This window comes from Solea solea, chromosome 13 (genome assembly GCF_958295425.1).
Source record: "Solea solea chromosome 13, fSolSol10.1, whole genome shotgun sequence".
Lineage (NCBI taxonomy): Eukaryota > Metazoa > Chordata > Actinopteri > Pleuronectiformes > Soleidae > Solea > Solea solea.
The window spans coordinates 22,033,242-22,061,140 of NC_081146.1; the positions used below are offsets into that span (position 1 = coordinate 22,033,242).

General features: G+C 38.7%; 2 protein-coding genes across 3 annotated transcripts; one reads left to right on the top strand and one right to left on the bottom strand.

Moving 5' to 3' along the window:
* Window positions 1-5,453: 5,453 nt before the first annotated feature.
* cnih4 (cornichon family AMPA receptor auxiliary protein 4) lies at window positions 5,454-12,683 on the bottom strand. Of its 2 annotated transcripts, XM_058648644.1 has the most exons (6): window positions 12,573-12,683; window positions 11,579-11,737; window positions 10,024-10,092; window positions 9,265-9,377; window positions 9,039-9,179; window positions 5,454-7,953 (listed from the first exon to the last, which is right to left on the bottom strand). In XM_058648644.1, exons 2-6 carry the CDS (start codon window positions 11,645-11,647, stop codon window positions 7,926-7,928), a joined length of 420 nt encoding a protein of 139 aa, XP_058504627.1. In that variant the 5' UTR covers window positions 11,648-11,737; window positions 12,573-12,683; the 3' UTR covers window positions 5,454-7,925. The 2 variants fall into 2 exon arrangements, with proteins under 2 accessions (XP_058504627.1, XP_058504628.1); XM_058648645.1 differs by lacking the exons at window positions 11,579-11,737; window positions 12,573-12,683 and adding an exon at window positions 11,402-11,549 and having other exon boundaries at window positions 10,024-10,070.
* A 1,993-nt stretch (window positions 12,684-14,676) lies between these two features.
* Window positions 14,677-27,690, top strand: gprc6a (G protein-coupled receptor, class C, group 6, member A). Its single transcript, XM_058648732.1, has 6 exons — window positions 14,677-14,933; window positions 16,866-17,160; window positions 18,874-19,674; window positions 20,843-21,058; window positions 21,247-21,370; window positions 21,543-27,690. The coding sequence occupies exons 1-6, from the start codon at window positions 14,680-14,682 to the stop codon at window positions 22,649-22,651; spliced, it is 2,799 nt and encodes a 932-aa protein (XP_058504715.1). The 5' UTR covers window positions 14,677-14,679; the 3' UTR covers window positions 22,652-27,690.
* The last annotated feature ends 209 nt before the right edge of the window (window positions 27,691-27,899 follow it).

Consider the following 27,899-nt stretch of genomic DNA (forward strand, 5'->3'; position numbering starts at 1 on the left):
ACTTTTTTGTCACATTTTGGACGACATGCTAACCTATGACTTTTTTTTATCACATTTTGGACGACATACTAACCTATGACTTTTTTGACAGATTTTGGACGACATACTATACTATGACTTTTTTGACAGATTTTGGACGACATACTAAAGTATGACATTTTTGTCAAATTTTGGACGACATACTAACCTATGACATTTTTGTCACATTTTGGACGACATACTAACCTATGACATTTTTGTCACATTTTGGACAACATACTAACCTATGACATTTTTGTCACATTTTGGACAACATACTAACCTATGACATTTTTGTCACATTTTGGACGACATACCAAAGTATGTCTTTTTTGACTAATTTTGGACGACATACTATACTATGACTTTTTTGACAGATTTTGGACGACATACTAAAGTATGACTTTTTTGTCAAATTTTGGACGACATACTAACCTATGACATTTTTGTCACATTTTGGACGACATACTAACCTATGACATTTTTGTCACATTTTGGACGACATACTAACCTATGACATTTTTGTCACATTTTGGACGACATACTAACCTATGACATTTTTGTCACATTTTGGACGACATACTAACCTATGACTTTTTTGACAGATTTTGGACGACATCTTGTACTATGACTTTTTTGACAGATTTTGGATGACATACTATGTTTTCCAATAAGACTTTGAGAGTGTTGCTCCAGATGGGTCTTTAACACACAATCCTTGATGTAGAAGACCAGTGTTCTATCCTTTAGGCCAGCAGGGATTACTGTCCAACGGACACATCTCATTATTGTCACATTTTGGACGACATGCTAACCTATGACTTTTTTATCACATTTTGGGCAACATACTAACCTATGACATTTTTGTCAAATTTTGGACGACAATGTGACGAAAAATTATGAGTTTTTTGGTGATTTTGGACCACTTACTATACTATAACTTTTTTGACTGATTTTGGACGACATACTCCACTATGACTTTTTTGATTGATTTTGGACAACATACTATACTATGACTTTTTTGGTAATTTTTTGGACTACATACTAACATCTGACTTTTCTGTCACATTTTGGACCACATACTAACCTATAACTTTTTTGTCAAATTTTGGACGACATACTAACATATGACTTTTTTATCACATTTTGGGCAACATACTAACCTATGACATTTTTGTCAAATTTTGGACGACATACTAACATATGACTTTTTTGTCACATTTTGGACGACATACAGAACTACGTCTTTTTTGACTAATTTTGGACGACATACTATACTATGACTTTTTTGGCTGATTTTGGACCACATATTATACTATGACTTTTTTGTCACATTTTGGACAACATACTAACCTATGACCTTTTGTCAAATTTTGGACTACATACTAACCTATGACTTGTTTGTCACGTTTTGGACGACATACTAACCTATGACTTTTTTTTTACATTTTGGACGACATGCTAACCTATGACTTTTTTATCACATTTTGGACGACATACTAACCTATGACTTTTTTGACAGATTTTGGACGACATACTATACTATGACTTTTTTGACAGATTTTGGACTACATACTAAAGTATGACATTTTTGTCACATTTTGGACGACATACCAAAGTATGACTTTTTTGACAGATTTTGGACAACATACTATACTATGACTTTTTTGACAGATTTTGGACAACATACTAAAGTATGACTTTTTTGTCAAATTTTGGACGACATACTAACCTATGACATTTTTGTCACATTTTGGACGACATACTAACCTATGACATTTTTGTCACATTTTGGACGACATACTATGACATTTTTGTCACATTTTGGACAACATACTAACCTATGACATTTTTGTCACATTTTGGACGACATACTAACCTATGACATTTTTGTCACATTTTGGACGACATACTAACCTATGACATTTTTGTCACATTTTGGACAACATACTAACCTATGACATTTTTGTCACGTTTTGGACGACATACTAACCTATGACTTTTTTGTCATGTTTTGGACGACATACTATACTATGACTTTTTTTGTCACGTTTTGGACGACATACTAAAGTATGACTTTTTTGTCACATTTTGGACGACATACTAACCTATGACTTTTTTGTCACGTTTTGGACGAGATACTATACTATGACTTTTTTGGCTGATTTTGGAAAACATACTATACAATGACTTTTTTTGACAGATTTTGGACGACATACTATACTATGACCTTTTTTGGTAATTTTGGACCACATACTAAACTATGACTTTTTTGTCAAATTTTTGACGACATACTAACCTATGACCTTTTTTGGTGATTTTGGACCACATACTAACCTATGACCATTTTGGCTGATTTTGGACCACATACTAACCTATGACCTTTTTTGGTGATTTTGGACCACATACTAACCTATGACTTTTTTGGCTGATTTTGGACCACATACTAACCTATGACTTTTTTGGCTGATTTTGGACCACATATTATACTATGACTTTTTTGTCACATTTTGGACAACATACTAACCTATGACCTTTTGTCAAATTTTGGACTACATACTAACCTATGACTTGTTTGTCACGTTTTGGACGACATACTAACCTATGACTTTTTTTTTACATTTTGGACGACATGCTAACCTATGACTTTTTTTATCACATTTTGGACGACATACTAACCTATGACTTTTTTGACAGATTTTGGACTACATACTAAAGTATGACATTTTTGTCACATTTTGGACGACATACCAAAGTATGTCTTTTTTGACTAATTTTGAGTGTCATACTATACTATGACTTTTTTGACAGATTTTGGACAACATACTATACTATGACTTTTTTGACAGATTTTGGACGACAAACTAAAGTATGACTTTTTTGTCAGATTTTGGACGACATACTAACCTATGACATTTTTGTCACATTTTGGACGACATACTTACCTATGACATTTTTGTCACATTTTGGACGACATACTAACCTATGACATTTTTGTCACATTTTGGACAACATACTAACCTATGACATTTTTGTCACATTTTGGACGACATACCAAAGTATGTCTTTTTTGACAGATTTTGGACGACATACTATACTATGACTTTTTTGACAGATTTTGGACGACATACTAAAGTATGACTTTTTTGTTAAATTTTGGACGACATACTAACCTATGACATTTTTGTCACATTTTGGACGACATACTAACATCTGACATTTTTGTCACATTTTGGACAACATACTAACCTATGACATTTTTGTCACATTTTGGACGACATACCAGTCTGACTTTTTTGTCAAATTTTGGACGACATACTAACCTATGACTAATTTTGTCACGTTTTGTGCGACTACCTAACCTATGACTTTTTTGTCACGTTTTGGACGACATACTAAAGTATGACTTATTTGTTACATTTTGGATGACATACTAACCTATGACTTTTTTGTCACATTTTGGACGACATGCTAACCTATGACTTTTTTTATCACATTTTGGACGACATACTAACCTATGACTTTTTTGACAGATTTTGGACGACATACTATACTATGACTTTTTTTATCACATTTTGGACGACATACTAACCTATGACTTTTTTGACAGATTTTGGACGACATACTATACTATGACTTTTTTGACAGATTTTGGACGACATACTAAAGTATGACATTTTTGTCAAATTTTGGACGACATACTAACCTATGACATTTTTGTCACATTTTGGACGACATACTAACCTATGACATTTTTGTCACATTTTGGACGACATACTAACCTATGACATTTTTGTCACATTTTGGACGACATACTAACCTATGACATTTTTGTCACATTTTGGACAACATACTAACCTATGACATTTTTGTCACATTTTGGACAACATACTAACCTATGACATTTTTGTCACATTTTGGACGACATACCAAAGTATGTCTTTTTTGACTAATTTTGGACGACATACTATACTATGACTTTTTTGACAGATTTTGGACGACATACTAAAGTATGACTTTTTTGTCAAATTTTGGACGACATACTAACCTATGACATTTTTGTCACATTTTGGACGACATACTAACCTATGACATTTTTGTCACATTTTGGACGACATACTAACCTATGACTTTTTTGTCAAATTTTGGACGACATACTAACCTATGACTAATTTTGTCACGTTTTGTGCGACTACCTAACCTATGACTTTTTTTATCACATTTTGGACGACATACTAACCTATGACTTTTTTGTCAAATTTTGGACGACATACTAACCTATGACTAATTTTGTCACGTTTTGTGCGACTACCTAACCTATGACTTTTTTTATCACATTTTGGACGACATACTAACCTATGACTTTTTTGACAGATTTTGGACGACATACTATACTATGACTTTTTTGACAGATTTTGGACGACATACTAAAGTATGACTTTTTTGTCAAATTTTGGACGACATACTAACCTATGACATTTTTGTCAAATTTTGGACGACATACTAACCTATGACATTTTTGTCACATTTTGGACGACATACTAACCTATGACATTTTTGTCACATTTTGGACGACATACTAACCTATGACTTTTTTGTCACATTTTGGACGACATACTAACCTATGACATTTTTGTCACATTTTGGACGACATACTAACCTATGACATTTTTGTCACATTTTGGACAACATACTAACCTATGACATTTTTGTCACATTTTGGACAACATACTAACCTATGACATTTTTGTCACATTTTGGACGACATACCAAAGTATGTCTTTTTTGACTAATTTTGGATGTCATACTATACTATGACTTTTTTGACAGATTTTGGACGACATACTATACTATGACTTTTTTGACAGATTTTGGACAACATACTATACTATGACTTTTTTGACAGATTTTGGACGACATACTAACCTATGACATTTAGGAAAAACTAACCTATGACATTTAGTTTTTCCTAAATGTCATAGGTTAGTATGTTGTCCCAAATTTGACAAAATTAACCTAGGAAAAACTGACCTATGAAATTTTTGTCACATTTTGGACTTAATACCAAACTATGACATTTTTGTCACATTTTTTTTCAGGTCTTCATAATAAATCTTGGAAATTCAGACCTGAAAAATGTTTTTTCCAAATGAAGAGCCAGAAAAAAAATCAGAAAAACAGCCTTTTTTTAGTTTAAGTGAATGCAATGCACATACTATACTTAACAGAGACACAAGAAAGCCATTCCTTTTCTGACCTTATTCATTCTTAATGTTCTTTACCTTTAATTTCATGATATAAGTAAATACACTAATTCATAAAAATCTGATTTGTATTGTATTGATTGACACCTTTAGCCACTAGTTGTCGTTGACAGTGAAGGTACAAACTTCAGCTGACTTCACAATAATAAAGTATGCACAGTTTGTAGCCCATAGTTCACCACTTGTCTTTAATGTTTATTTATCAAACACATTTTTCCCTCCAAAAAAAAACACAAACTCTTTCACCAGCATTTTTTTACATGATGTGACTGTCAATGCAGCCAAAGCAGCCATGATTCTAAAAGAGGAGTGCACACACACCCATCATCATCATCCCAGTGAGGAGCACACCTGCTCACACTGTCTGTCAGTGGAAATACTACAGCGGTACATGACGGAGGTTCACTCCCAACTGTCACCAATACTGTGACGGCTGGTGCCTTAAGACTACATTTACATCACACATGTACAGTTTGTTTTTGCAGAAGAATGGTAAAGGGGTAGTTGAGGATTCTTGAAGTGAGGATGTATAAGGTACTGTAGAGTCAGGGTTATACAGACTGAAATGTTGTAGAACAGAACAAAATTTCTACTTTGTTTTGATATGAATGGGAACAGCAGAGAAAATGTGATTATAGCCTTGTAAAGAAAGACCCACATCAAGTACCTTATATCATCCCTACTTAAAATGAAAAAGAAAAAACTGAACTGTCCTCCTATATTGTACATTTTGCCCCCCCACCATTCCTTGCATTAAACGTCTGCGTCCTTTTGTAGCACAAGAGCAACACACTCACGACTTCACTATCTGAACGTAAAAAGAAAGTATATCGTCTTTACAACTTCCCATGCTTCACAAACACGGGATCACAAGGCACCAAAAATTCACACAGAGCATTAAGATCAGCTCCAGAGATTCCCACGCTAATCTCTAACGTGCGTGAAAACTTTTGATAGTTTGACCACGTTTCTTGTAAAGGTTTTAGGCGTCCTCCATTATAGTCAAGAGTGTGGGGATATGAGGAAAATAAATGAGCGACAACAGTGTTGAAATTAAAAAGAAAAAAGAGAGTGACACATCAACCAAAGTTATAGCACTAGTCCCGCATTTGTCTCTGAAACATATGAATATGGGATTTGCTGAAACTCGTCTTCACATCCAGATTAAAAATCAATAAAGTTGTCTGTAGGGGAAAATACAGCAGCGTTGTAGTTTGAGTCTGTATCTCGCTCTGTGCTGTCAAAACTCTCATTGTCTGGTACAGAAGAGGATTGGGGCCAATTGTGAGTTTTTTTTGGAAAACACAGAATTCTGAGATTAAATAATTCTGACTTTAATCTAAGAATTCAAGCTGTTTATTTACTTCAGCCCACTGAGTGGGAGTGAAGTAATGTTTTTGGTGGCTCTGTGCGTGTGTCGGCTCTTGCTGTATGAGGCTCAAGAATTTCGACCCTGACGTGGATTTCAACATGCAACCTTCTGATCTGGAGTCAGGCGCTCAACTGTTGCGCCACAGAGTCTGTTACACATATAGGCCAACAGAGGCTTGTTGCATGAATGGGGTGGAATCTGTCATCCCCAATTGCCTTGTTTTTTACATGTGGCCCTAAACCTCTTCCGTAGCATGAAGCCGAATGGAACACAATAGGATGCCAACATGATGTCTGAATCATGAACCACGCAGATCATTAAGTGACAGGTTCATAAGCCAATAAATGTGGCTTTTTCTCTTATCTCCCCCCACCCAGTAAGTTTATTTATTTATTGAAGGCTATCAGGACAGATTTCCCAACAAATAAGATGTGTTTCAGTGTTTGTAACCAACGCAAATGCAAACTTAAGACGAAGCCTACCTACACAAGGCAAGAGCTGTGCTGAGTGCAATGGCAAAGAGGGTGTAGCATAGGGACGAACTGATCTGACACTCAGAGATCCATAAACCCTCATTGTCAAGTAAATGCTTTAGACCAAGTACCACCTGAGAAAATATTGCACTCTCAAAGTAACATAAAAATACAGTAGGGCTGCAAATAACGATTATTTTCATAATCAATTAATCTGTACACATTTGGTCCATAAAATGTCCGAAAATGTAGATCAGTGTGTGGAAATTACGACGTTCTTGAATGTCTTGTTTTTGCTAACAAGCCAAAATGATTCAGTTTTAATGGTTTCTTTGTTATATATGGAGCAAAGAAACCAGACGTATTCACATTTAAGAAGATGAAGAATGAGAAAACCTTCTCAATTATCAAAACAGTTGGCGATTAATTAAAAGTAATCAAATAAAAATCGAGGAATGGAATAATCGTTGCGGCCCTAGACTGCTGCAGGACGTCTTCTGTGAACACAGCAGTCTAACAGGTCTTTGTGCAGAGACGGCTGCCGTCACAACATGCGTTTGTCACGAGTATTAAATGCGTAAGTATCAACCTAGCGTCATATCAAAAGGTATAACACTGAGACTGTGACATAAGAAACAACAGATGCGAGCAAATGTGAGAGTGAACTTGTTCTTCCCGCTGTTCTGACAGAGTTGACGCATACACAGTAGAGGAGCAGTGAGTGAGGAGGAAACAGAAAACCCTGGAGATTGGAATTTGATGATTTTTGGATGATGTTGGAGAGAGATGTCAGGCGCTTCAGTCGTTGATCAGAGCCAAGATCATGCTGGGAAAACAAGGTGGGAAAGAAATGTGTTAAAATACACACCTGAGCGTGACAGAAGCACAATATTACTGTTTTCAGATATGAACAGTGCAGTGGAGAATGCGAAGAGAACTGGGTCCAATCATTATCTGAATGCAGCAGGGTCATTTTCTTGTTCACTAAATTCACACACAGCAATAAGAAGCAACGTGGAGTGGAGTGTCTTGCCAAATGATACATTGGCATGTAGACTAGGGGAGTCTGGAATCAAACCCACAACCTTGGAGTTAATAGACAACTTGCTCTACCACCGAGCTCTGTGGAGCAACACAGGAAATGCACTGTGGATTATCTGAAGTGTACATGAACATAATCCAGAGATTAGACTCAGGAACTGGCAGGAGAACATCCAGAGAACATCTAAAAGACTTTGCTGGACATTTTCACAGACACAGCCTCTGGAGAACGTTCTGACCTGAGCAAGTAGTATATGATGTAAAAAGGAAGCAGGTGTTTTCTTCTACAGGTGTTTGTTTAATACTACCTAAGGGTGAAAAGTAGTGAAAAGCAGGGATTTCTTTTATTTGACTGCTTTTCAAACCTGTAATGAAGTCTACATTTTCTGTAGATTGTCCAGAGGGGCTGAATGTGAGGATGTACGTCTCTGCAAAGGTGTTCAAAACATTCTCTGGAGATTCACGTGTTGGCTCCCTAGTCAAATCTCCTGGTGTTATAAATGTATTTGATACAGACAATTCCTCACTGGACCCAGTTTGCCAGACATTGTCCAGCGTTTGTGAAAATGGCATCAGTGATTACAGGACTTTCTGTTCACAACTAACAAGAGCAAATATGGAAACGAGAACAGCAGCATTTTCAAACTTCTTAATTTTATGTGCTCCAACTGGAAGGCATGCTGGAGCAAACATAATCTGACGTGCTATCCCCTATAAGATATACGTAATTACATTAAACAGTGTGATGCACTTCTTGGCTTTATATTTTGAACTTGAACAGGCTTTGAAGGTTCAAACAAATTACAGATTAAAAAAAAAGTGATGAAACACAGTAGCATGGATGTTTGCATCCGATGTGGTTGCTCTCACCTGTACAGATAAATGAAAAAGCAGAGCAGGTGGTAACCCAGTTTGATCATGGCCTCCTTCATGTGGGACTTGAGCTGACCACGGTTGTGGATCTCAGTCGGGTCAAACACGCCCATGTTTCCCATCGGAACCTTCAAGTGCCTGCAGGGACGAGAACAGAGAGCGTGAACCCGGGAGCCTATAACGCGGTTTTAGACTTAAGTCTGTTTTGTTAGAGAAAACACACCTGTAAATGTTCCAGGCTGCTACAGGCAGGTTGAGGAGGAAGATGAACCAGTGCATGGAGACTAACATGAGCACAGTGGAGAGACACTGGCCTATCATCTCTGGGATTACCCACTGGGGAAAAAAAAAATCACAATCAGAAATAATTTATCACAATATACGAATACACAAAACACAGCCTGATCAAACAATTAATATACTGTATATTTATATATTTTTTTGTCTTTGGTTGCTCCCTCTCTAGTGGCCACAGTGGATCATCTGCCTCCATCTTGTCCTTTCCCTTGTGTCCTTTTCTGTTACACCAACTGTCCTCTTCCTCAATGTCCTCTGTCCAATACTGTATAATGACTATCCCTCCTCTGCACGTGACCAAACCATCTCAACTGTGACTCTCTCCAAACTGTAACCTGAGCTATCCTTCATGCATGCTCATTTCTAATCCTGTCCATCCTGGTCACTCCCAATGAAAATCTCAGCATCTTCAGCTCTGCCACCTCCAGCTCCGCCTCCTGTCCTTTGGACAGTGCTACTGTCTCCAAGTCATACATCAAAGTAGGTCTCACTACTGTTAAGAAGACACTTTCACGTTTGCTGCTTTTGATCTCTATCGAATAAATTTAAACACAGACGTTGCATTGTATGTAAGATAATAGATCAGTGATATCCTTTTTGAGCAACTGTAACTTCCTGAGAAGACTTTGCCTTTGTTCTGCCACAACATTTAAACTGATAGTTGACTGGTGAGTGTGTGACTTACTTTGTTCAGCTTGGAGCAGCACGCTCTGGCGTTGATGTAGTCACATTCTAGATCAGATAGGGTGATAATCTGAGCTTCAAGTCAAGGTAATAAACACAGACACATGATAACAATGAGTGCACACACATTCGGTTCCTACACACTGGAGTGAGTGTGACACCGTTTGGCCCACACATCACACACAGACAGGTGCGTGTGTGTGTGTGTATGCTTCCATACCTTTGACTAAAATGGTTGAGAAGGAACTCTATACGACAATTAAATTAAAACTAAGAGTAAACGATGTAAGTCTCATAATATTAACAATCAGAATGCAAGAGGCTGATGAGCAGCTGTAAAAGATAAATGCATGTGTTGGCTCACACACATGGGATGATATAAAACATTTACTGTCACAATTATCATACCAAAAACATTTTATAAATTATTATTGGAATTATTGTAAAAATATGCAACACCTTCAGTCAGGGGCAGTCGGTATCAGTCCAATACTGGTCAAAATCACCAGGTTGGATATCGTGAAGATGAAAATGTGAATTCTGTCACAATCCAAACATCCAAAAAAATTAAATAAAAATCTACAGCAGCATTTTAGCTGAGTCATGTTGTGGGCTGTTTATTTCTTCTTTATGGGCGAAGAATATTTGTTTTTTAAATAGCTCAAAATGGTTAGCATGTTATGTTAGCAATGTAACAAAAACATGTCAGATTTTTTTGCTTCCAAGTAAAATATTTAGAAACCAGTACGAACTTCTTAATAGACAAAAAAACTAAAAACATTTGTTAAATAATTAGTATTTTTGAGGCAAAAAAGATAATAGCTTCATGTTTTGTGTCTCAAAGTGCATTTGCCCAAAGCAAAAAATAAAACTGATATGAAACTTTGGTATATTGACATTGAAGAAAATAATACTGAAATACATATTATTATTATTCTTAAAGTGAATAACAAGAACGTTAAAAAGGTATAATTTTAAATCAAAAGGTGTCACAAAACTGACAAAAGGTCCTTGACTGACAGGAAAGACAAGGCCCCCCCTTGTGGCACTTGAAACTGAATCACCAAGACTGTATGTATGTCAGCGAGCATTTTCATGTCACTTGTGTGAAATATTAACACTCTCCTCCGTTCACACTTATCACGATAATGTTATTGTGTGATAATATCGTGTTATTAACTTTAACTGAACTTAAAAAAACAAACAACAAAAAAACAACCACCACCAGCAGCAGCAGCAGTGAGAGAGGAGCGGGTTCACCGTGAGCCTGTATCTTATGCCACTTTACCACTAAATGTTCCCAGCGCGACTCAACTCGCCTCGGTACGGCACGGTTATTTTGCTTTTATAACCGTTTGCTTTTTTAACCATTGACCAACCTCTTAGTCGGACTGCAGGCTCACGGTTGTTATGAACGCCCCTCTTCACACCGGCCTCACCGACACTTGAAAGTCGGCGGACCACCGCTCAGGGAGCTCGCCTCATTACAACTCAAGACTCCGTAGCGATGACGGCCTTTAACAACAGCCACAGTAACATACGGGTCGAAAGGATACGAAGTAAACGGAGAGAAAAATCAGTGCGCAGCAGTCCACCAGCGAGAGAATGAACACTGCCGCCTCCATTTTCTTCTTCCGTCACTGACATACGGTCATTTCCGGCCAAGGCTCAGCGCTTAGGAGGAGCGAGCGACTTCATGAGCGTGGTGCTGCACCCTGGCGGACGGGGAGGGAAACTTTTTTTTAATAAACACACACACAGTTACGTCGAAACTGGGAATTACGTCACACTACATGACTTGGTTTCCACAGAATACAAGGCAGATGTATTACATATTGAATAACAAATTATTAGGAATTCAAGAAGTGAAAAAAAAATGCACACATAAAAAATAAAAGCAGCGAGAGAAACCAAAGACAGGTTATCTGGTAGTTAATGTAAGCAATAATACGAGGTTTGCTACAATTCCAACTAATCTAGTCCATTTAATTAACCACGGACACAATTGGATATGAAAGGAAAAAAGTGCTAATAAAAACACTTTGAACCACAGATTTCACATCTGTTTTTGAACTCATCTGAAGTCCTCATCAGGACAAGGTCACTGCTTATTTATACCAAAAAACAAAAGCCTAAAGGTAAACACACACATTAATCCACAAATTCAACTCTTATCTAAACAGTCATGTTGTTATTTTTGTGTTAACAGAAACCAAGAAAATCACAGTTGTGTGCCCGTTATTCAAAATAAAAGTTATTTGGTTTTCATAGCTGTAGAAAAGGCCTCTTAATATGTCATTTAGTGAAGGGCCTTGCTATCTTGTGTTAGCAAGGTCCTCAAACTGAGGTACATGAACTTCTTCTGGTGGCACGTGGAGGAAAATCAGAAATCCTGTTCCACTGTTTACAGCCTATTTACGCCACTGTATTTTAACGTTGGTGATAATGGTGTCACTTTGAGAGCTGAATATTTTCTCAGGTGGTACTTGGTATAAAAAGTGAGAACCACCGCTGTCCCAAAATTGGTCAGTACTGAGAGAAAGATCTTACTTTCCACACAACTGCAGATTTCCACTGTGATCAGCATCACTCTATTAATACAAGGAATGCCTGTTGTGCCTGTCTGGTGGATGAATAACTGTCCAACAGTTTGCTTGACAGGCTTTAAATTTGGCAGGTGACTTACTAAAGGCTTCAAAGTATGCTTTGTATGATTTAATGTGATCATGATCATCATTTTTTAACATCAAAGGAATAAAAAAAAAATTTGGGCACAGCATGGATGGTAAAAGAGATCACAGACGATTAAAGGATCACAATGTCTCCATCTATTTGTTCGAGGTCTGTCTGTTAACCACATACATGTCCCCACAAAGCCTTATGTCCCTCATCCGTACACACTGGACCTTTAACTTTCTGAGTCAGAAAACAAACATCAACTTCTTGGCAGAAGTATTGCAAATTAAACATTACAATGCACCTCCCTCTTGTCCAATCATCAGATATAGGAGTGTGTCTTCAAAGTAAATTCAGACTTTATTGGTTATTTCCTGCTGATTTAGAATGAAATCATCAAAAAGTGTGGTTTCTATCAGTCACTCTTTTGCTTACTTTAATAACTTTGTTCCCCTTTTGCAGCTATAACTGCTTCCACACTTCTTGGAAGAAGTGTATGTGAATTTGTGTCCATTTATTCTGTAGAGCAGTGATAAGGTCAGGCACTGATGTTGGACGAGAAGACCTGGCTCACAATCTCTGTTCCAGTTCATTCCAAAGTTGCTCAATGGGGTTGAGGTTTTTCTTTGTTTCATTCCCTACGTACTCACGTGAATACAGTAGAACAATATTTCTGATATTTCTGCAAATACCACCAGTGCACGGTTATAATAGTTTGGGATTTTTCATTAATTTTAGTTCTTATTTAGTTTTGACTTTTTGTTTTTAAAATTAGTTTTAATACATTTAGGTTTTATTAGGTTTTATTTTTTGTAAACGCTTATGGCGTGTTTCCACCAGCACAGGACGGCGCGGCATGGCGCGGCACGACATGAAACAGCACAGTTAAGTTGCTGAGGCGATACTTTGCATGACGTCACAGGAAGAGACGTCCAACACAAGAATCAAGCCGAACAATGCCGAAACTGTAGATCAATTAAAAAATACTTAACAATCCTAATTTTTTATTTTGTAACGTTTGTTTTTTTAAATTATTGCTCTATTTATATTTTAAACTATATTCCTGGTGGTTAATTAATTGGTGGTCACTATGCATAACCACTATATGGACAAAAGTATTTGGACAGTTTTGCAAGACAAATGTGAAACAACAATTCAGGGGGGGGAAAAAAATAAAAAATAAAAAGGCATTCATATACAGTGCTCAACAAATGTATTAGACCACAACCCTGCCCAAAATGAACAGCATTTTTAATTATCAAAATCATTGTTTATGTTTCTGTAATTGGTTCATACCCCAGTATGTAGAAGCTCTTTAACGAAATGATATTTTTAATGCTAAAATGTAATTGTAATTGTTATCCATGAATTTTTAAATTTACTAAATAACTACTACTAAATTAAACAGAATTAATAGTAAAGCATGTTATTATTTCTTGATAAAAATGTCAAATTATAGTTGTTTACTTGCATTCCTGAACAGAAAAATGTGATTCTTATTAGTTAGCCCGGTGAGCTGGGTCAAATTTGGGTATAAAAAGGTGAGTTCAGTTTGCCAAATAAACAACAAAAACAGGTTCTAAAATATTCTAAAAGAATAAAAGAGTTCTAAAATGTTTTTATTACAGGTGGTGTAATACATTTGTTAAGCACTGTATTTGTAAAAAGTCTTGATTCAGACCTTTTAAGTGTGAAGGGTATTTCATTTTTTGTTTGTCACCCCTGCTCTGTTTTATCTGATCATAAATGCAATGGGACGTTTGAAGATGACACAGCGTTGAAAACACAACACCATGTGATGACAGCTGCCTCTACAGAGCAGTGACTCACCTGCTGTCAGTCATGAAGAAGTGGGCAGGGCTGCAGGGGAGAATGTGAGCGGAGTAAGGTGTGAATGAGGAAGGAGGAGATGATTTTTTTTCCTTAGCCTTGGGAGGATGCTTAAAAGGGAGAGTATCACTGAGCCAGTGGAGAAACACCAATGAGAGGGAAAAAGACAGCGAGGAGAGCGAAACACAGTGAGGACAGTGATATGGCTGCGTTTACTCCCATTCTTTATTTTCACATCACCGTTTTCCTAATTCTTGTGGAAATAGGACATGCTAGTGAAGAGGATGTCCAAGTCATGGAAATTACAGCCCCGGGAGATTTCATCATCGGCGGACTCATGCCATTTCATGAAGATGTGGACAAAAGGGAGCACAGTTTTAAACCCCACCGCCAGGAATGTATCAGGTGAGATCATCATTATCAAATACTGAACAAGAAACATGTGTAAAAAACCTGGCACACCTGGAATAATATTACAAATATTGTTAATTTATAAGAGGAGTAAAACCATCCCTGTGCTTTTTATATTATCGTACATATTACCAAAAAGAAAAAAAAATCAATATCATAAAATAAAGACAAGAACATGATCAGAATACAGAATATTAGGGAATTAAAATGAATGGAGTTTGTGTGATGATAAGATGTGATAAGAAGTAAGAGAATGAAATGAAATCAAATTAAATATTAATAAAAATGTCAAAGTCCTATGGTTATTGTCTTGTTTTCAAGGTGTTCATAAGAACTGTTAAAACAAAAACTAAAAGAGAGGGAAAAAAACAGAACGCAAACACAGATCTTTGACTCAGAAGTTGAGGATAAAAATGAATGTGAGGTTATTCTCATCTTTAAGATATTAACTGGATATTACTTTGGAAACAGCATGGTATTACTTTTAACCACACTATTACTGTTTTACCCAAGCTATTACTTGGATATTACATTATAAATAAAATGGTATTGCTATGATATTAATAGTATCCTGTTATTAGGTTATTGTTATTTATTAACTATTATGTTATAGCCAGGGTAACTGAATCTTAATGAGTCATTACATACAAATAACATACTGACATTACATTATGGTATATTTAGTCTTTATGACTGATGAATATTCATCATCAATAATCACACGCTCCACATTGTCCATAACAGAGAAGCCCTAGGTTGCATGTGCAGACGTATACTGTATGAATAACAAAATGGGACATCTTGTTTGATCAGACATATTTACAATAACTTAGATCATTTTCCTACAACAAGAAATATAGGATTTGATAAATGGAAGTTATTTTATAGCCCACTCTGCAACGTCCAGGCCCCACCAGTGGGTCACAGCCCAGTTTTTTGATGCAGTTTGTTTAAGATTCTGCTGCTTAAACTTTAATGTAAAAATGTTCATTACAATGTTACATCAGCTTCCACCTCTTTCACAAGCCTTTAACGGCATCGTACACCCTTTCATCAAGGGCTGGAATTTGCTCCGAGCAGAAACAAAGAACGTGAAATGCAAGCTTTGGAGAATGCTGCAAAGTGGGGTACAATGTTAAAAACCATAGGCCTCATTCACCAATATCTGCTTCTGTTTTTTGTTACATAAGTTGACACTTATTCAACTGATAGGTCCAATTAACTAACTGCCAGTAAATTATAAGTTGTTCTTCAAGTGTTTCCAACCTTAGGCCTACATAAAACACTTATTGTGTGTGTTTACGTGCATGGAAAAAAGTCTGATTTCAGTCAGATTAGAATATAATTCAGTTTTCTTAATGTCATACCTTGATATTGCAATTCATAGTCCGATTACTCCTGCATGTATACGCTTAGTCGGACAGGAGTCAGACTCGGTGTTCCTCCCCGGTCTTTGACCTGTAAGAAGGCGACATATAAACTGCAGTGCTGTTGCCGGAGATCATACTCCGGCAGCGTCTTTCTGCAGACAACAAAGCAACCACAAGAGCCATGCTCGATCTTATTTGTATCACGATGTACAGCAGGTATAAAGCATACAGAACCACAGCGTGAGCCATCAATATCTTAACGTTCAAGTAAACAAATCGGCCAGTCAAGCCTTTGTAGTTCTCGCTTTCAATCATGTTGGAATAGAAAAGGGCCTTCCTCAAACTGTTGCATAGCATTGTCCAAAATTGGTGTGCTGAAACAGTAAGTTTGCCATTCATTGGAGATAAGGGACCTAGCCCAAAGCCTAATTGAAACACCTGAGGTCAGTACTTAACAGGTGTGGCCAAATACTTTTGTCTATATAGTGTATCTTATGCTGTATGCCCTGAATCTATTATTTGAAAAACATGTGGTGATTCTGCATTGTTCCCACAGGTTTGAAGAAAGAGGCTTGGCAAAGTCTCTGACAATGATCAATGCTATTGAGGTGATGAACAGATCCCCGATGCTCACTGCTGTGAACGTCACTCTGGGCTACAAGATCCTTGACTCCTGCTCTGATGTCAACACAGCTCTGAGAGCCACAGAATTGGTCATTCATGAGGACCGTCACGATACAGACAATGTCTCCTCCGCCTTTATCCAGCCAGTCATGGCTGTTGTAGGTGCCACTTTCTCTGAAATATCCATCGCCATCGCCAGACTACTGACGCTCAAGATGATTCCCCAGGTAAGTTCCTGAGGAGAGCAAGGATAATGCTTCTAAAGCCCTATGGCAGCACTGACAGACAACGCTGTTACCTGCAGGCAACTGAAGCAACAGAACTGGCTTGTAGTGATAGATGATAAACATCAGCAGCTGTCAGCTGAGGCATGTAGAACACCAAAGATCACCAGGAGCATTACAGCTACAATAGGCACGATTGTTTGGCATAATTGTTCAATAATCTCATGCTAGCATTTACGCAACATGTTCATCAAATGATCCAAGAGAGAAGTAGACTTCTGCACCACCACTAGTAGTTAGTTAGTTTACTTAGTTTACAGTGACCAAGCACAGGACAGCTCAGAGAGAGAGGGTGCTCCTATTGAAGGTGAAAAAGTCACAATAAAACTTGTGTCACTATCATCAGAGTTTAAGAGATGGAGAAATACCCTCATCATCTGCCACCAAGTGGTAACAAATAGTGATGTCACCCATTAGACTCTGAACAGCCACTTGAAAGTGTCAATTTGCAATTTGGCCAGTGCTATGTCAGAATACATGTCGGGTGTGGTGGGATTTTTTTTCCGGTATCCCACAACACTTGACCCAGTCAGAAGCCAGAAGTCCAGAAAGAGACAGTCCTGATCGTGAGGTTAGGTCTTGTTGTCGGTGAATAACAACGCTTTTCCACTACTGTCCGAGCACGACTCGGCTCAGCACTGCTCCACTCTACTCACTTTCTTTTGCTTTTCCATTAGGGATAGTACATGGTACTTTTTAGTACTTGCTCTGGTGAGGTTCCAAGCAAGCTGAGCTGATACTAATGGCGTATTTCCACCAGCTCTACTCGCCTCGCCTCGGCATGACACGGCACGGTTAGGTTGCATCTCCACTACTATAAAAAGTACCTACTCAACGTGGGCGAAGTCATCGCTGCACAGCTGCGTGAAACTGCGGTGACTTTGTTTTATACGCGACACACACACACACAAACTAGTGACTTTACACCAGACTCCTGGTAGTTGTTGGAGATCAACCCACGTTTTTATAATTGTTAAGTAGTTTTAACTTATCTACAGTTCAGCACTGTTCGGCTTGATTTCTGTCCACACATCTCCGAAGTACAGTACAGACTCCACAGACTACAGCGGCAGGGTCTGTGATTCTGCCTTCGATCGACGGTGCTGTCCCTAAATACACAAGACTCCTCCACCTACTCAGCACGCCTTTGGAACCTCATCGGAGCAGGTACTAAAAATAGTACCTTGTACCAGGTACTATACTAGTGGAAACACTACTTAAACCGTGCTGTGGCGTGGCGAGTTGAAGCGAGTAGAGCCGGTGGAAATATGCCAGTCGAAAGACTGAGAGTGTCAGCACTAGAAGAGTCATGAGTGCAACGTCCAACACAGGAATCAAACCGAACAATGCTTAAAAATCCTGAACATACAGCAAGGACATTTAGCAACCGCACTGCCAAAAGCCGGCAATTGCAAGCTGCATTACAAGCCCTTCCACCATATTTCAGTTAAGTGACTGTGTCTATGCTCAGGTCATGCAGGAAGTACTGAACTAATCTTTTTACTTGACTGATTCTAATGATTCAGTACACCAAAAATAAGTGGTCAGGCACTTACACCTGGCATTTTAAGGCCAGGTGTAAAGGCGAGGAAGTACAACAAAAGATGACATTGTTGATAGCAGCTTTAAATTTATCAATGTTTTTCTTCTCTGCAGATCAGTTATTCATCAAGTGCTGTCATTCTGAGTGATAAGAGCCGCTTCCCTGCCTTCATGAGGACCATTCCTAATGATTTTTATCAGACAGCTGCCATGACAACACTGTTCAACATCAACAACTGGAACTGGGTGGGAATAGTGCTCACAGATGGTGATTATGGCCGATCAGCTTCAGAACAATTTTCAATCCAGGCTCTTGGTAAGGGCATCTGTGTGGCCTTCTCATTAATTATACCTCAGTCTGTGATTGGTGAATATACCCACTATGCAATTGAGATTGCTGCCGCCGTGATCCTCAACAATACCAAGGTACAGGTCATTGTGTCCTTTGCCAGGTCAACTCATATTAAGTGTCTTTTCGAGGAGCTGAAGAATCAGGTGCTGAGAAGAGGACTTAACAGAGAGTCAATGAGAAGAGTGTGGGTGGCCAGTGATAGCTGGTCCTCTTCCCCCTCTGTGACAAGGAATGTATCTCTGAGGGACATAGGTCACATTGTGGGCTTCACCCACAAACATGGAGATTCAACATCGTACAAACAATACTTAAGCAAGCTGCAGAAAGCTGGACATGAATATGCAAAGAATAACCCTTTCCTGCAGAAGTTCTTCATGCTGCTTAGTGCTGCAGGACATAGAGACACTGAAGTGGTGTCTGAAGCTGTGAAAATCCTTAGAAATCAAATTGGTGTTGACACCATCTTAAGTATTGAGATGGCGATTAGTGCCATTGCTCAGGCTGTGGCATCCATCTGCAAGAGCAAAGACTGCAAAGGACCAGACACAGTGCAACCCTGGGAGGTAATTATGCATGAGGAGTCTGTGTGTGTGGTACCCAGCCAGCATGTCAATGTGGGCCCCATAAGGATTATATTATACGGACTGACAATATGGGTCCCAAGTGGGTTTTGCCCACTTTAAGCTCATGCCCACTCTTGGCTACTTGGGTAATAAGTGGGCAAATTATACAGGTCCCATATGGTTTCAGTGACATGGACAAACACAGGAGGGACCACCGTGGAAACCATTGACAAACCCGCTGTGGACCCATATTGTCAGCTCGAATATAACCCTTATGGAGCCCACTGACATGCTGGGTAAGGTTAAATTCAAAGCTCATAGAAATTGAATTTAGTGGCCAGTATGGGGGGGCACATAAAATACATTTGAATACTAACCACACTAACTATATATACAGGGTTGAGTGAATGTGATGTCTGTTTCTCACACGTGTAGAACTGTTGTTACAGGTTAGTTTTCCTTTCTGTTTTTCATATTTCCCACAAACCACTTCCTCACTGCCTGCTGGACTTGATAAATATAAATAATGAACAAAAGCTTAATCCAAATGTCCCGCAGCTGTATAATGTACAATGTATGAATTAAGTTTCCTAGATGTCTCTCAGTTCATCAGCCTGACAGGAAGCCTTAAACAAGAAAAACTAAGGGATGGGTAACATTTTTATCGCTGACAATACTGATACCAATACAATATTGATATTTTTATTGATACTTTAACGCAGAGTTTTGGTGGAGAGTGTACATCACTCACCACAGGCAACTTCACTGTGACAATCTTTTACAATAAACATGCCGACATCCCTGTAACAACATCTTTTTTCTCTTAGTCATGCTGTGTTTTAGCATTTATGCACTTTACTGCCATGATGAGTAAAAATCACAGCGTCATTATCATTAGAGGGCAGATGGGAAGCAGAAATGTAAGCAAACTGAGCCAGCATTTCATGATTTTCAAATGTTTATTATAAATAGCGGTACCTTTGTCCAGATCATATTGATATTCCTCGATGCTAATTCCTTATCCTTGAACCTTAACCTTAACCTTTACCCTTAACCTTTTCAGTACCTATTTGTTTCTGCAACAGGCTGCCATGTAAACTGTGACTTATGTAAAGTCAAGATGAAGTGGTTTAGATACTTAAAAAATTTAATCTGAAATGTCATGCAGTTGCTGGATGCTCTGTGGATGGAAGAGTTTCAGCTCAATGGAGAGACCTATAATTTTGACCAACTGGGTGACATCAACCTGGGCTATGATTTGACAATGTGGTGGTCAGATGGCAACAAAGTACACGTGGACGATATTGTAGCCGAGTACCACCCACAAACCGACAGCTTCACCTACACCTCCAACAGCTTCACTCAGCAGTTCATAGACCTGAAGGTAAGCTGTCATTTTACTGCCATTACACACACATACACAGAACACTACAGCTAAATGTAGATATGTATGTATATATATATATATATATATATATATATATATATATATATATATATATATATATACATAAACACACATAAGTAGTTAAGAAGAGTTTTATAGTCACAGTGTTTCGCTGCTTTCCTCAGCACATCATCTCAAAATGCACCAACAGCTGTGTTCCTGGAGAGTTCAAGAAAACAGCAGAGGGTCAGCACATCTGTTGTTATGAGTGCATCAACTGTACTGAGAACTACTACTCTAATATGACTGGTAAGTGTGTTACTTTATTTTAAGTTGGGTATATACTTCTGGGTAGTATAATCAGTTACTGACAATAAACCCTCCTAAACATTACACAGCTGACGTTTAAACCAGGTTGGATTAAGTTCTCAGTGAGCCTGCATATAACTGTACCTGTGCTTGTGCTCCATCATACCTGCAGATATGGATCAGTGTCTGAGCTGCGACACAAGCAAAGAGTGGTCAGCCGTGGGCAGCTCCAACTGCACCCGCAAAGTCCTACTCTTCTTCTCCTGGGACGACAGCTTTGCCATTGCTCTTCTGTGCTTTTCTGCCCTGGGCATCCTCCTGGTTGTACTGGTGTCCGCTCTGTTCCTACATCAGCGTGACACTCCTGTGGTGAAGGCTGCCGGAGGGCCACTGAGCCAGGTCATCCTGTTCTCGCTGGTCGCTAGTTACATTAGTGCCATACTTTTCGTAGGTGAGCCCAACAAACTCCAGTGTAAGGCTCGACAGGTGGTCTTTGGGATCAGCTTCACTCTGTGTGTCTCCTGCATCCTGGTCAAGACCCTGCAGATTCTGCTGGCCTTCCAGTTCAACCCTGCAGTGCAGCAGGTTCTGCGGAAGGTCTTTCAGCCTTACGTCATCGTCAGTCTCTGTGTGTCCCTGCAGATATGTCTCTGCATCTCCTGGCTGGTCCTCAGAAGCCCGTATGCTCACTTTATCATGCAGCCAACCACTCTGCTGGAGGAATGTCATGAGGGCTCTTACTTGGCCTTTGCGGTGATGTTAGGCTACATAGCTCTGCTAGCTTTTGTTTGTTTCATCTGCGCCTACAAAGGACGAAAACTTCCACAGAACTACAATGAATCTAAGTTCATCACCTTCAGTATGCTGCTCTACCTCATCGCCTGGACGCTCTTTGTCCCCGTCTATGTCACCACTTCAGGGGTGTACCTGCCAGCTGTGGAGATGGGGATCATTCTCATGTCTAACTACGGCATTCTCTGTTGTCATTTCTTCCCAAAGTGCTATGTAATCCTTTTTAAGAAGGAACAAAACACTAGGTCTGCTTTCAGAAAAAATTTGTATGAATATTCCAGCAAAACCTCAATTTCTGCCTCAGAGTCTGAAAGTCCGGTGATGGACAAACAGTCCACTAATTTGTCTTTCATCAGTGTTTCATCACTCTCTGTATATGCAGTTAGCCCCGACAAAGCTGAAGAGGGGAAGAAGTGCTGCGACATGACCAGCTGCACAAGTCTGTGCAGAGACTCGATGCGACGCCGTTCCAGAAGAAGCAGCATATAACTCTCATCATTTAAAAATGGGTTCTCTGTGGGATGTTTGGTGTGGTTGTATGTGGGACTGACATACAGGATAAACATAGTTTCCACCAAGCAGTGCAGTGCACTGAAGTTCAGCTTGACATGAAATGGTACGTCCTGATCTGGCTTGCATTTCCACTGCAGGGTGTGTGGGCCTCATGGTGATACACTATATGGGCAAAAGGATTCAGACATCTGACCATTATACCAACATGGACTTTAATGACATAATCAAATAGATATACAGGAGTTATAGTAACTACCCCTGGCATGTTTAGGGGTAGTTGCTGGTCATATGCTTGAGATGTGTAGATATTGTATATATTAGGTAAGACTATTGTTAAGTGGCAAGTGGTTAACTGGCCAGTGCAGAAACACACTACTACAACTGTTGTTTTGCTTAATTTATAATGTAACCTATAAATACATATCTACTGAATACATGTACTGAGACTGCCCCACACTGGGAAATGAAGCTACACTCTTGTTGTGAAGAATCATTACCTTACTTTTTCTCAGGCTTTTAAATGTGTGGTGTGGTCAAAATTGACTGTAACAGCAGTGCCTATCCAGTATTAATAATATAATGTATTGTTTTATGTTATGTAAGATCAGGAACTACATTGCATTATGCATTTTGCCTGTAATGTTAGTGCTAGAGTGAAGGAGTGATATGAAGTCAGATGTGAGATGAGGTCTCACGTTTGTGGTCCTTAAGAGGACCAAGCTGCACTGATGTAACTGCCCTCATGCTGGTGAAATACCAACAACTGTGCCTGAAAAGGGATGCACAATATTGGACTTTTTGCCTACATGCAATATGCCAATATATTGGTAGGGCTTGGGCTGATAACCAGTACCAATATATATAGATTTGGTCTGCAGATTTTGGTGTGTTTGCTGATATTCGATAATACATTTAAAGCCAATACCTGCTGATACAGATATACTGCAGATAATATTGTGCATCCCTAGATTTTAGCCACATAGCAAAAGGCCTACCTAAGAAAATCTACACCACCTTAAATGTAAGCTATCTTTACAATGTTATCTTACTCCTCCTGCAACTAATTCTTTAGAGCAGTTGTTCTCAAACTTACCACTGGTGTCTGGAAGAATAAGTTCAAACTTGATTTTTGGAAAAAGTGACCACAGTAGAACATCTTCATCTTTTTTTCTGTCATTACTGTGACAGCCTTCGATGCTGACTCTACCCTTTTCAGTGCAATGATATCCAATCAAGCAGGAATTCTGGACAATATGTTGCAAAAAACAATAAAAGAAACAAAACGAGGTGCACCAATAACAACATTTGCGTGTTTGTGAGTCAAAACGGTCAAAACTGAACCTTCTTTTTGATTTTGCGTGACAAAGTTGTCTGAGGACGTTTTAGGAATGAGGAAGATAGAACAAAAGTGACACAGTCACAAAGTCTAGACAATTGTTATTGGGCAAGACACTCCACTTCAACTAGCCCCTGATGACTATGTTGTCAGTGTGTGAATAGATGATTGATAAAAGCGAGTGTGTGGGTGTGTGTGTGTGTGTGAAGTGAATGGGTGAAATGAGGTTAAAGTGACTCTTGGTTTAAAGTGCTTTATGTGGCCATTCAAACAAGAAAGTCTCCGTGGATGCAACAGACGAAGGTGCTTGTCACTGTTACATCACTTTTCAAAGGATCGGTTCTGATCATTTACTAAAACATTTTCTCAGCTTCAAGATTAATGTTTATTCCTCCATCATGTAAGGCAGGGCAGTTTGTAAAGCTTATAAAACACTAGATTTTACTTTTGTTACAGCATTTGACGAGGAGTTTTGCTATTGTATATTATAGACACGCCTGAAAATCCTGAACACAAGACTGGAGGGACACTCTTTTCAGCCTTAACACCATAATTCTTTACTCCACAGTGGTAATTAATTTCACATGTTCTCAGCCACTTTTCTTAACATATAGAATGTGTGAAGACAAAAAACTGCATTTGCTTTACACAGACAAAACTAGGGAAGAGTAAAATGTAGGGTAAGGATAACTGCTTTCCTCATACGTTAGCTACTTTATTCAAAGTTATTTAATTTCAAAGGGACAATCGATGGCAACTGTCCAGCTCCTAACCAAGGACCAATTGTCTGCAGATGTAAAAACATTCCTATGAGCACCTGCAAAGAGAAACACGAAAGGAAGGAAGAGTAAATGAACCAAAAAAACTGGCAGAGAGCCAGGTGTTTTCCAAAATTGAATCATTCAAGTTAACTTCACCAGTTGCCAGCTAACTCGAACCAACATTGGGTCTGTTAGGAGATGAGCAACCGAGACAACGCCCTTCTTCAATAAAACAAAACATACAACAGTTAATCCCGAACAGTTGCAAGCAAGTACGTTGATTGGACAGGAGGCATTCCATGAGTGATGCCGATATTGACAAAACTACTACAAAAATAAAAGATCTTCCCACACCCAACCTCATTGAACTTAATAACAAGGACATTATACCTTAATTTCAATAGAACAGGACTTCACGCACACACTCATCTAGCCCTACTGCCCTGGTGCGTAGGTACTGTACATGTAACTTTGAGGTTACATGAGGGCTCGCTTTGGACGAAGCCGGATTCCCTCAGTCATCACATCCCTCAACAACCCACCCCACTGAGTGTAATCAGAACTGCTTTATGTGTAAGGGTGGTGGTAAAGTCTGTTACATTTATTATGTGAAGTCTTGTTAAGTCTTTTGCTGTTGTGTTTGTTAAACAAGTGCAGTACTGTGAAAAAGAACAAAAAAGCACAATAAAGTCAAAGTCAAGTATGCTGAAGAGACATTTTTCCAGGATTAACACTGGAATATGCTCCCAATGTCCCACTGGAGATCATGACGTGAGGGGGCAATTTTCATGTGCATTTTGCACATCGGGAACTCGTATTTGCCATTATTTCAATAGCAAGTGAAGGCACCTTTGTACCCTTCCGGGCTATGTGGGTGCTAAGTTTCAGTTGCATGGATCTCACATTGGAATGCCATGTGGGCAAACCTGCTTGGGGTCACCATGGAAATCATGGACAAATGTGCTTGGGACCCATATTGTCAACCCGAATATAAACCCTTTGGACATGCTGTGAGTGTTTTTAAGGAAAATCAAATGAGAGCGAGTGCTGTTATTCTGAATATCATCATGGCTGTGATGTGCTCATGTCTGTCTCATGTGATATTGCTGACATACACTCATTTGCCACTTTATTAGCTACATATGACACCTAATTTGGATGTAACAAGTGGTTATCTGAGCTTCTTCTGCGTTTCTGTATTTTTTTAGCCATTCTCCTCTAGAATCGACATGGCATTTTCAATCAAAGAACTGCTGCTCACTGGATATTTTCTCTTTTTTGGACCATACTCTTTAATCTGCAGAGATGATCGTTTCTGCGTCTGGCACCAACAACCAAATCACCATATCTATCCCATACAGATGCTTAGTTTGAACTTCAGCAGCTCATATTAACCATGTCTCCATTATGCACTGAGCGACTGCCATGGCTGATTAGATATTTGCGTGAACCAGTGAAAACAGGTGTACCTAATAAAGTGGCCAGTGAGAGTATAGACACTAAAAAAAACGGTTAAAAAATGGTTTATTCGTATTACAAACTTTCACCATCCTGAAGCCTAGAAACCTGCGAACGCAGCCTGAGGTGAATGTGACAGCAGTGCCAAACTGGTTCCTCCAGGTTGTGAATATGAGTAAGCCGAGTGTTTGGGATCTGCTCAAAAGACAAGCATGGTAAAATAACACTTAATGTTCCAGACGAATGATGAGGTACAATTTTAAACAAACAGACTGCGCCATGGGAAACTCTTCAATGTTTGCATTTACTGTGAATCTCATGTAGGAATTAAAGAAAGAACTAAAATTAACAATCACTTGGTCAATTAAAGGTAAAAAACAGTGGGCAATTTTTTGTTGTTAATTGAATAATGATAATCTCTTTCTGAGATCAACCTCTTTGTTCTCTTGATTCATCTGTTCGAGTGTAGGCAGGGACACCACAAAGCTTTAACTTCATTAAAAAAACATTAAAAATGACAATGAAATTAAAGAAAAAGGATATATCGCCAGATTATGATGTGGTCAGTGAGCATGAAAAGGTAAACAGCCTGAGGTGCTGCATGTCATCGAGTTTCACCCTGAAAATCCCCAGCTCGGAACTTGTCTCTCAAGTTGCACAACGGGAAGAGGTTTAGGAAACATGACAACATCTATTCGATGGAACCACGCTTAAATCCATCTCAGTGTGTCAATATCCGTGTTCTTTTAATAGGCGTGCAAGAAAAACACAGGCAGAGGAGCTCAACAGAAACTTGACATGCTGTCACTGCCGCGATGAATAGAATGTTCTGAGAAAGAATGCTACATGGTAAGGGGATATATGTAAGCTGACATTCCACAGTCTTCACATATTCTCAAACATATAATCACAGCTAACAACCAGAGAAAGCACCCAGAGCACAAACCTTCCCCCAAGGCTGCTCACTTTCCCACAGTGTTTATGCACTCCCTGATATCACAAAGTGAACAACTTTTGTTGTTTGTTTAAAAACTAAATAAATTAATCCTCAAATAGCATCTGTTTCCCCCTACAATCATTTCTACCTTGGGCGACAACCTACATCCCCATATAATTTCATTTTAATCCGTCCTTTACTTTTTGAGATATGCTGCTCACAAACATGACAAAAACCCTGTTGAGACCTGGTTTTAACATCCGTTAAATACGATTGTTTACGCCCGGCATTAAAATGCATCCTGCGTGCAGTGAAACTTGAGTGAATCAAAGCTCTATTCACGCTGCTGTAATGTTAAACAGGATTATCGTTATTTAACATTAAATCATTAGGAAATCATGTGCTGATCAGCGTTTATACTGTGACTACAAATACATTTCGTTCATTCATTCATTCATTCATTCATTCAATTTTGAAGCCTTAATTTGCACTGTAATACTTCCGGTATTATACTAAAAGCATCGCTCATGAACAGACGACCTACCACAGTAATAGTGAGACAAATGTACAAGGCCCTCGGTGGAACTGGGATTCAGACCGGTCGAGGCAACAGTGCAAGCGAGCCACGGATCTGCCATGTAGCCAAAAACAAAACAATTTAACCATAATATAAAAACCCAGTACCTTTTAAAATAAAATAAAAAAAATAAAATAAACTTGATACAATTAAAG

Bases quoted from the DNA above. Each gene is read 5' to 3' on its own strand.
- cnih4 (XM_058648644.1), bottom strand. From the start codon at position 11,647: ATGGAGGCGGCAGTGTTCATTCTCTCGCTGGTGGACTGCTGCGCACTG. The intron at 10,093-11,578 runs GTATCCTTTCGA...CTTGAAGCTCAG, and splicing joins TTTTTCTCTCCGTTTACTTC to ATTATCACCCTATCTGATCT. The intron at 9,180-9,264 runs GTGTGTTTTCTC...TCGTCCCTGCAG, and splicing joins GCAGCCTGGAACATTTACAG to GCACTTGAAGGTTCCGATGG.
- gprc6a (XM_058648732.1), top strand. From the start codon at position 14,680: ATGAGAGGGAAAAAGACAGCGAGGAGAGCGAAACACAGTGAGGACAGT. The intron at 14,934-16,865 runs GTGAGATCATCA...TTGTTCCCACAG, and splicing joins CACCGCCAGGAATGTATCAG to GTTTGAAGAAAGAGGCTTGG. The intron at 19,675-20,842 runs GTAATTATGCAT...AATGTCATGCAG, and splicing joins ACACAGTGCAACCCTGGGAG to TTGCTGGATGCTCTGTGGAT.